At 41.7% G+C, this 10,194-nt stretch overlaps 1 protein-coding gene and 1 pseudogene across 1 annotated transcript; both read left to right on the top strand.

Annotated features, from left to right (window-relative positions):
• The first annotated feature begins 929 nt into the window (after positions 1–929).
• On the top strand, positions 930–5,700 carry LOC138878243 (uncharacterized). Its single transcript, XM_070157912.1, has 5 exons — positions 930–1,160; positions 1,291–1,369; positions 2,466–3,778; positions 4,386–5,240; positions 5,548–5,700. The coding sequence occupies exons 1-5, from the start codon at positions 930–932 to the stop codon at positions 5,698–5,700; spliced, it is 2,631 nt and encodes an 876-aa protein (XP_070014013.1).
• Positions 5,701–7,425: 1,725 nt separating this feature from the next.
• Positions 7,426–8,018, top strand: LOC138878231 (uncharacterized; annotated as a pseudogene).
• Positions 8,019–10,194: the final 2,176 nt, after the last annotated feature.

Here is a 10,194-nt window from a genome sequence, read left to right as displayed (position 1 = left end):
TAGTGAATTTCAATGATAATTGGCTGAATTACATTGGATGCCACCCAGACAGAGCTGCGAGTTGTAATCTTCCAAAGGGGGTGAGGGCATGGCGGACATTACCTATTTCATTGAGTGCTGATAGAATCACTTGGAACTATTATTGGTTCCCTTCTGCTAAGGTCATGCATATGTCAACATATCGCCCATTCTTCATACTCTTGGGTTTCAGAGGTTTCCAACCCTACGCGCCTCTACGTGTCATGCGCCAGCTAGGGAGAGAGCAAAAGAGGCCCCCGATTGAGGAAATGCCCCCTTTCGTGTGGGAATTCAAGAGAGAGGAACCTCCAAGGGAGTCATATGCACAAAAGGTTTGGTTTGGTAGTCGATTTTCTAATTTGGACGAGATGGTAGCTGATCGTGAACGTGGGGAGGTAAGCCTCGCATACCTTGAGTGGTTTCACAACCAAGCTATCCCTGAGAAAAGGACAGAAAGATCCATACGACATGCAGTTAATTGAGAGGAGGAAGTCGAGGCCAGAGTTAGAGAAACCAGAAGGGAAATGTCACAAGAGTTCCAATATCATATTGACATTTTACAAGAAGATAAGGGCATTCTGGAGACAGCAAATGGACATACAACAGGCTGATTTTGAGCGGGAAAAGGCTTAGTGGGCACGAGAGAAGCAAGCACTCAAGGCCCAAATTCGAAAGAAGAACATAGTCACAACCGCTCACCAACAAGAAGAGAAAGAAGCCCAGTTCATGGTAGTCCGTGATCATGAGCGTAGAGGTTTTACTCCATTAATCCAAGGTCTGAGGGATCAGATAGGAGGAGTTGAGTCAAGCAAGGAATCCATATCACGGAGTTTGAAATAGAAAGACACCACTACCAAAAGGTGATCAATTAGTTAGAAGCGAAGTCGCTATAAGTTCGGCACCAAAAAGATATGGCCTTGGACCGCGAGCGTGATGCGCTGGATCTAGCTGAGACCCGTGGTCAGCAAAATCAAGAGTTGCATGTGGCTCAGGAATACATTAAGGGAAAGATCCTCAAGGTAGCCACATATACCTCAAGAGCATGCAGGAGTTGCCAGGGAATGACGCCCGAGCAATTTGCAGAAGTATCATTGAACGTTGTTCGTCATATATCTGTAGACTTGGAGAGGATATACCGCAATGTTGGGGGTCAACCGCAGGAACAAGAGCCTTAATTATAGTGATGCTAGGTGGATTCTACTATAGAGGTCAAAGTCTTCTTTTAGTTATCAGTCCTTTTTCATTGTGCTTTTGTTGTTTTTGACTCTGTAGGAGTCTTTTGGTGTTTTGATTCTTGTTGTTTTGCCTGAAAAAGTCTGTTTGATTCAGGTTTGGTCTTGTTTATCTTTATGTAACTCTTGTTTTTTGAGTTTTGTATAAAACAAAAATTAAAAAAAAAAATATTGAAAATCATTGAAAAGATTTTTTTTTTAGAAAAACTCTAAAATGAACCAAAAAGATGTTTCTTTTGTATTAAAAAAATGGTCATGTACCTGAACTACATAATGATCTGATTCACGTGGCGACATGATACGTAGGCAACCCACAAAAGGTTCGATCAAATATTTTTCTTAATGATTCTAAAGTAAGGGATCAAAATAAAGCGAGTGAAAAAAAAACGAATAAGAGCGCCAATAAGAAGCAACTTGATAAGCCGGAATAAAACATGAAGCCTTCCAAAAAGCATTTTTATAAATGGTGATGATGTTAGGAGCATGGCATATTATGTGTAATTCATATCTATAAAATGCCTAACCCTAACATGTTTGTTGTCTCTTATTCCAGTAAGTTTAAGGTGGTTGGTTTGTGATGAATCTGGCAACACATCATTACTTCACAAAATCTAAGGGACCGGTTGTAATGGATAACAACGATGAAATTGAGTTGATTAGTGATAATCCCTAGGGTCAGTCAGTCGAGCAAGAGCTAGAGGAAATAAGAAAATTGAGACAACAACTGTCAGATGTATATCAGGCTTGGGTTTCTGGTCAACCGCCACCCTAGGGTCCCTCTGAGGGAACTTCCACCGTACCCCAGGCTACTCAACCACCGCTCCATGTAGCGAGCGATCATGTTCTACCACCAGGGTATGTGCCAAACTACAACCTCCATGTTGCCCCTGGTACTTCTAATATGCGACCTCCAGTCGCACCGGTCAGGAACACCCCTCTCATCGTGTCAGGCGCACCGGTATATACAATCCCGCCACCACCTCCTGTGATGAGTCCCAACAACGAGCCACTACCTCAGGCTTATGATGGCCAATACTACTCTCCAAATATGGCTTTTAGGGTTTCGGCTCCCTACAATCAGACTCCTCAGTACGAGTCACCAACGGAAAATGAAAAGTCTTGAACAAAACATAAAGAACATACAGGGACTAGGTGGTCACAAAAGTGTTTCATTCAGTTATCTATGTATGTTCTCTAACATCCATTTGCCATCAGGGTTCAAGACCCCAAAATTCGAGAAGTATGATGGACACGACGACCCTGTCGCCCACTTGAAAAAGTACTGCAACCAACTGAGGGGTGCAGCTGGAAAAGAAGAATTGTTAATGGCATATTTTGGAGAAAGTCTTATGGGGGTAGCCTCTGAATGGTTCATTGACCAAGACTTCTCTCACTGGCATGTCTGGGATGACATGGCCCAGGCCTTCGTCAAGCAATTCCAATACAATATTGATATTGCACCGGATCGCAATTCCCTATCCAATATGAATAAAAAGCCAACGGAAAGCTTTAGGGAGTACGCCATCAAGTGGAGGGAGCAAGCGGCCAGAGTTAAGCCACCCATGGATAATCATGAGTTGATCATTGTCTTTCTGGAGGCTCAAGAACCTGATTATTTCCAAAACATGATGTCCGCAATTGGTAGGCTTTTTGCAGAAGCAATCAAGATAGGGGAAATGGTCGAAAATGGCTTAAAGACTGGTAGGATTGTAAGCCAGGCTGCTCTCAAAGCCACCACCCAAGCGATCCAAAATGGGTCTGGAAATTTTGCAAATAGGAAAAAGAGAGATGAAGGTTCTATGATGACTTTTGGATCTAGGAAAGTTCAAAGAGGGGCATCGCACCCTTATGTACAAGTTCTACAGGGGCAATCCAGTTACCCTCAACATTATTATCCTCTACCAATTCCTCAATACTCAGTGGACCCACCACAATATACAGTGTTTAATGCTCAATCCTATGTTCGGCCTACCGATCAACAAATACGTGCACCAGCTCCAAGGAACCCCCGACCTCAACAGCAAAATTTTCTGGCACCTTACAATGCTCGTCCCAAGCAGGATTACGGTCGAGAGCAGAGGTCGGTGGAAAGATTCACCCCATTGGCTGAACTATACTCTAGTCTTTTCCAGAAGCTGAAACAAATGGGCGTGATTGGACCCATCACTCCCCACCATATGCATCCTGATTCACATAGATTTCAAGCAAATGCTAGATGTGAATATCATTCAGGTGCCCCGGGATATAGCACTGATGGCTGTTGGACTATGAAAAAAGCTATAGAAAGACTCATCACTGAAAAGTTGATTGTGGTAACAAATGTCGAAGACCCTCCTAATGTTACAAACAACCCATTGCCCGCACACAACGATGTTCATTTCGTGGGAATGATTGGACGAGATCAAGAATACAAGCTGGTCGGTCAAGCAGAAATGATAGTAAGAGCAATTCATGAAGGAACAAGTCTGGAAGTAAGTCCAAGCCGAGATGTGACGTTGATTGTGAAAGGCGCACTGAGCTCAGAAAAGGTAACTTTATTTGTGCCCAAGGTCATGAGGTTGGAAGTTCGCTCTAATGTTCCAAGCCCAAGGTTATATGTCCTTGGAGGCCACCCCATAACAAGGTAGAATCATGTCAGTACAAAGGATATAACATAGCCGATCATAATTAGACCTGCCATGCAACCCCCCGTGACAAATACAAAAAACATTCCTTGGAACTACAACAAAACTGTGATGACGTACAAAGGCAAGGAAATCATAGAAGAAGTGGGGGAAACTGGAGGTTTGACTCGATCAGGGAGGTGTTACTTTCCATAGGAGTTGAGGAAGGCCAGGCAAATCAAAGAAGAACAATTGCCAATAAAGAAATCTATCACTGAAGAAGTGGCAGAAGAGTTTTTGAAAAAGATGAAAGTTCACGATTACTCAATCATTGACTAGCTAAGAAAGACTCCTTCCCAAATCTCTCTACTATCTCTGCTCTTACACTCAAAAAAGCATGCTCGTGTACTGATCAAGACCCTGAACGGGGCACATGTCTCAGAGAAGACCACAGTGAATGAGTTAGAGAAGATGGCCAACAGAGTTTTTCGAGGTGAACAGAATCTCCTTTACTGATGGTGAACTTCTCAAGGAAGGAGCAGGGCACAATAGGGCTTTGCACCTGGTCGTCAAATCTGATGGGCATTATGTAAAGCGAGTCATGGTTGATGGAGGCTCGAGTGTAGATGTATGCCCTCTCTCTACTTTGCAAGGCATGAAAATCAACATAGACATAATCCAATCTAGCAATGTTCGCATTCGAGCTTTTGATGGCTCAGCGAGGGATACTATTGGTGAGATCAACCTCACCATGACAATTGGGCCGGTTGACTTTGAAATTGTCTTCCAAGTAGTAGACATGGACACTTCTTATAACTTTCTTCTTGGAAGGCCATGGATCAATATGGATCGAGCTGTGCCATTCACATTGCATCAGATGGTCAAGTTCAAACATGACATGCAAGAGATTATTGTTCACGGAGAAGACGAGTCATCCATTTATAAAGACCCGTTAATCCCGTGCATTGAGGCCAAGGAAGGGTGTGAGTCCATTGTCTATCAAGCTTTCGAAGTGGTTTCTATGGACCATGTTGAGGAAGGAAAGCCTATTCTGCATCATCGTCTTTCTGCCACATCTATAATGGTGGCTGCAGTTATGTTGAGACAAGGTTGTGAGCTAGAAAAAGGCTTGGGGGCATCATTGCAAGGAATTTCGGAGCCTATTTCTCCGTTCAATAACCAAGGTAATTTCGGCTTAGGCTTTAGGCCAACAAAAGCATACAAAAATAAAGCCGAACACCGCAAAAAGCATGGATGGGTCTTGCAACAATCTATCCCTCACATTTTCTACACTTTTGTCAAGCCACGACTCCAAGAGGGTCAAAATTCCTCGGTGCATGCAAACATTGATGAAATTTGTCATGGCCTCAACCAGATGTTTTCTGAAGTGAATATGATCAGGGTGGTGAAAGCACTAGTCGTGCCGATATGCAACTAATTGACCCAGACACCATGCTCACCAACTGGGAAGCAACTCCTCTCCCCACAAGGAAGAAGTCTTGGTAGTTTGCTTTTGTAGCTTTTTTTGTATTTTAAGTTACTTACAGGGTTGTAATCCAAACATCTAAGTGTGATTGTTTTGTTTTGATGTTAACCCTTCTATCCTTTCGAATTCAACGAAATGTAGTTCAATTTCGTATTAAGTTTTGTACCTTTTCCTTTACCTAATTCCTGTCATTTTATTTCCATTTCAGTTTTTTAATGCCAGCTTTAATAACATGACAAACATGAGGAATTCACGCCCAGATCATAAAAAGTTGTCTAATATCGAAATAATGCATCAAGAGATTGAATATGATAAAGATGAGGTTGTTAATGAAATAAAAAAGAGAGTTGGAACAATTTGAAAACAAGCCTAAGCCCAACCTCAATGAAACTGAGCCAATTAATATCGGAAGTCATGAAGAAGTTAGAGAAACGAAGATAAGCATTCACACTGAACAGAAAACCAGAGATGCCTTGATTCAACTTTTATTTGAATACAAAGATATGTTTGCTTGGTCTTACGATGATATGCCAGTCTTAAATGCTGATCTAGTGGTTCATAAGCTTCCTACGTATCTTGATTTTCCACCAGTCCAACAAAAGCAACGAAAATTTAAAACGGACATGAGTGATAAAATCAAAGAGGAAATAATGAAGCAATTGAGCGCCAATATGGTCAGAGCGGTCTGATACACCACCTAGATGGCAAATGTTGTGCATGTACCAAAGAAGGATGGAAAGACCAAAGTTTGTGTTGACTACAGACCTGAATAAAGCAAGTCCAAAGGATAATTTTCCTTTACCGAACATCCATATTCTTGTAGATAATTGCGCAAAACATGAGATACAATCCTTCGTGGATTGCTATTCTAGGTACCACCAGATTCTAATGGATGAGGACGATGCAGAAAAGACATCTTTCACCACTCCATGGGGTACTTATTGCTACAGGGTCATGCCATTCGGTTTGAAGAATGCAGGGGCAACTTACATAGGGGCCATGACCACCATTTTTCACGACATGATGCACAAAGAGATTGAAGTATATGTCGATGATGTCATCATAAAATGAAAGACACAAGCTGATCACGTGAGCGATTTGAAAAAGTTCTTCGAACGGCTTTGAAAATATGACCTTAAGCTTAATCCATCCAAGTGTGCATTTGGGGTTCCATCTGGGAAACTCCTCGGTTTTATAATCTGTTGGAGAGGCATCGAACTGGATCCATCTAAGATAAAGTCCATTCGAGATCTGCCACCCCCAAAGAACAAAAAGGAAGTCATGAGTTTGCTCGGGAGGTTGAACTACATCAGTAGGTTCATTGCTCAGCTCACAACCACGTGCGAGCCCATCCTTAAGTTGCTAAAAAAGGATGTCGCTATCAAGTGGACGGACGATTGCCAAAAAGCTTTTGACAGGATCAAAGATTATCTGTCAAAACCCCCTGTACTGGTCCCGCTTGAACCTGGTAGGCCTTTATTTTTATATCTATCGGTAACGGATAATTCCTTTGGATGCGTTCTATGGCAACATGATGCAAAATGCAAAAAGGAACAGGCGATCTATTATTTGAGCAAGAAGTTCACCAATTATAAGGTTAAGTACACCCTTTTAGAGATGACATGTTATGCTTTGACTTGGGTCGCTCAGAAGCTGAGACATTATCTTTTGGCTTACACTACTTACCTCATATCCAGAATGGATCCTTTGAAGTACATCTTCCAAAAGCCAATGCCTACTAGCAGGCTCGCAAAATGGCAAATCCTGCTCACAGAGTTCGACATCGTATATGTCACTCGCACTGCGATAAAAGCACAGGCTTTGGCAAATCATTTAGCAAGAGAATCTAGTTGATGATGAGTACAGGCCACTTAGCACATACTTCCCAGACGAAGAGGTCAACTCAATAGAGGAAGTAGTTCCAGACGATCACCCTGTATGGAAAATGTATTTTGATGGAGCTGTCAATATCAAAGGAGTTGGGATTGAGGAAATCCTTATCTCACCTATTGGACATCATTACCCTGCAACAGCCCAACTTCGGTTCTTCTATACTAATAATACAGCAGAATACGAAGCTTATATCATGGGTTTGAAAATGGCCATCGATCTGGATGTGCATGAACTATTGGTTATAGGAGATTCTGACTTGATTATCCGGCAAGCCCAAGGCAAATGGGAGACTCGAGACATCAAGCTTATACCGTACAGACAATGTGTGTAAGACTTGAGTAAAAGATTCAAATCTGTCGAGTTCAGGTACATTCCCAGGTTTCACAACGAGCTAGTCAATGCCTTGGCTACTTTAGCCTCGATGCTCCCTTATCCAGGCAACACTCATATTGATCCACTAGAAATCCAAGTTCGGAATCAACACGGTTACTACAATACAATTGAGACAGAACTAGATGGTGAACCATGGTATCATGACATAAAACGATTCCTAAAAACAAGAGAATATCCAGAGCATGCCAATGGAGATCAAAAAGAACTATAAGGCCACTCGCCAGTGGTTTCTTCCTGAATGGGGAAATTTTGTACAAGAGGACCCCAGATTTAAACTTGTTGAGATGTATAGATTCCGCAGAAGCGGAGCGGATCATGAATAAAGTGCATTCGGGGGTATGCGGACCTAACATGAATGGATATGTTTTGGCAAAAACGATTCTGCGTGCATGATATTATTGGCTTACTATGGAGAGAGATTGCTTCAGATTTGTTCGCAAGTATCAACAATGCCAGATTCATGGTGACCTGATTCACTCGCCTCCTTCGGAGTTGCATCCCATGTCCTCTCCTTGGCCTTTCGTCGCTTGAGGAATGGATGTTATTGGGACAATCGAGCCGAAGGCTTCAAATGGGCATAGATTCATTTTGGTTGCAATTGATTACTTCACCAAGTGGGCGGAGGCCGTCACTTTCAAAGCAATCACCAAGAAAGCAGTGGTAGACTTCGTTCATTCCAACATCAACTGTCGCTTTGGTATCCCAAAGACCATTATCACTGACAATGCAGCCAATCTAAATAGTCATTTGATAAATGAGGTATGCGAACAGTTTAAAATCATGCATCGCTATTCTACCCCTTATCGGCCAAAAGCCAATGGAGCTGTTAAAGCGGCAAACAAGAACATCAAGAAGATTCTTAGGAAGATGATTCAAGGTTCCATGCAATGGCATGAAAAGTTGCCTTTTGCTCTTTTGGGATACCGCATGACTGTTCGCACATCTGTTGGTGCAACTCCGTATCTACTTGTATATGGAATTGAAGCTGTAATACCCGCTGAAGTCGAAATTCCCTCTTTCCGAATTATTGTAGAATCAGAGATTGAAGACACTAAGTGGGTCAAGACTCGATTAGAATAACTTATGTTGATTGATGAAAAAAGGCTAGCAGTAGTGTGTTTCGGCCAGTTATACCAGCAACGAATGGCATGTGCTTACAATAAGAAAGTGCGCCCAAGGCAGTTTGAGGTAGGTCAGCTGGTTTTGAAACGCATCCTTTTGCACCAGGTAGAAGCTAAAGGAAAGTTCGCCCCGAAATGGCAAGGACCCTACATCATCAAGAAATTGTTACCAAAAGGGGCCTTGCACTTGGTAGATGAAGAAGGACAGGTACTAGACATGGCTATTAACGTAGATGCAGTCAAAAGATATTATGTCTGATATATACCCACTGTAGAATTTTCACACATCGATTTTCTTAGATTGAAGTGACGAAGGCTATCATTTGCTTGCTGTTCCAAATAGGTTTCACCCTTCTGTTAATCCTTTTGATCCGTATTTGTCTTTCTTGTTTCTCACTTTTCGAAACTTGTGTACTTATAAAAAAAAAGAAGACAAAAAAACTCTAAGTCCTCGAACTACGTCCGACCTGATTCCGAAAGGATATGTAGGCAGCTGATCGCAACCTACTTCGCACTACTAAAAAGCAGAAAGAGAGGGTCGCAATAGCTTTTACCCGATTTGTGGGTCGGGATCGATTTCCGCATGGAGCTAGGAATGGAGTCGAGTATCTATTTAGAGTGAAATTGTGTATTTGTACCAAATATCACTTCCAATCATTTTTGGTTTTTCTCTAACAAACTACTATTATCAACTACTAATTATAAATGTAACTAGATTATGTTAAACGAGAATTGCTAAAAGTTGTATCTAATGGATAAAAAGGCATTAGGGTAGTGACTTTCACCTAGGTGGCTAATTAACGGGTAATTGCTCTAAGGCACAATTGACATGATTGGAGAAATATGCTATAACCGCTGCACGATTTTACCCACTCTCACACCTCTCGGTAGAGAGAGTGATTTTTCCCAATTGACTTTCTCAAGACCAAATGGGTAGGCAAATTTGCTCAAGCAACTAGGGTTCAAGTCGGGTAATTACTCTCTCGAGGTTTAACCCTTTAATCGGGACTATCAATTCTCTTGAGTCCATTCCAATTCCTTGTTGGGTCAATTTTAGAGACTTAGGCTCTCTTTCTCAAGAAGAGCCAAGTCAACTTAGCATAAACCAGTATTTGCAACCACCAATTCATAAATTAAACCACAAAATTGACCCAAATAACAAACACCCATAGTCAATCTAGCCCTAAATCACAATACCCATCAATTACCCACACTAGGGTTGAGACACAACCCTAGCTAATGGGTTTAGCTACTCATGCTTGAAGAGAAGAACAGAGAAATAGATAAAGATAAAGGCATATTAATTAAACACTAAAGTAAATACAGAGATTCTATCGTTAAAACTAAGTTAAAATGCCCAAAATGGCTACAGATGGTCTTCTCACGAGCGCAACTCAGTTCAGAAAATAGCTGATACCCTAAAAATGGAAAAAGGTTCTATTTATACT

This window comes from Nicotiana sylvestris, chromosome 1, assembly GCF_000393655.2.
Source record: "Nicotiana sylvestris chromosome 1, ASM39365v2, whole genome shotgun sequence".
NCBI classification, from domain to species: domain Eukaryota; kingdom Viridiplantae; phylum Streptophyta; class Magnoliopsida; order Solanales; family Solanaceae; genus Nicotiana; species Nicotiana sylvestris.
This window is presented reverse-complemented; position numbering and strand designations above follow the sequence as displayed.

Coding starts and splice junctions, on each gene's coding strand:
- LOC138878243 (XM_070157912.1), top strand. CDS start 930: ATGGCCTTGGACCGCGAGCGTGATGCGCTGGATCTAGCTGAGACCCGT. Junction 1,370..2,465: donor TTGGTCTTGTTTATCTTTAT/GTAACTCTTGTT, acceptor ATTTGCCATCAG/GGTTCAAGACCCCAAAATTC. Junction 3,779..4,385: donor GCGCACTGAGCTCAGAAAAG/GTAACTTTATTT, acceptor GAACTTCTCAAG/GAAGGAGCAGGGCACAATAG.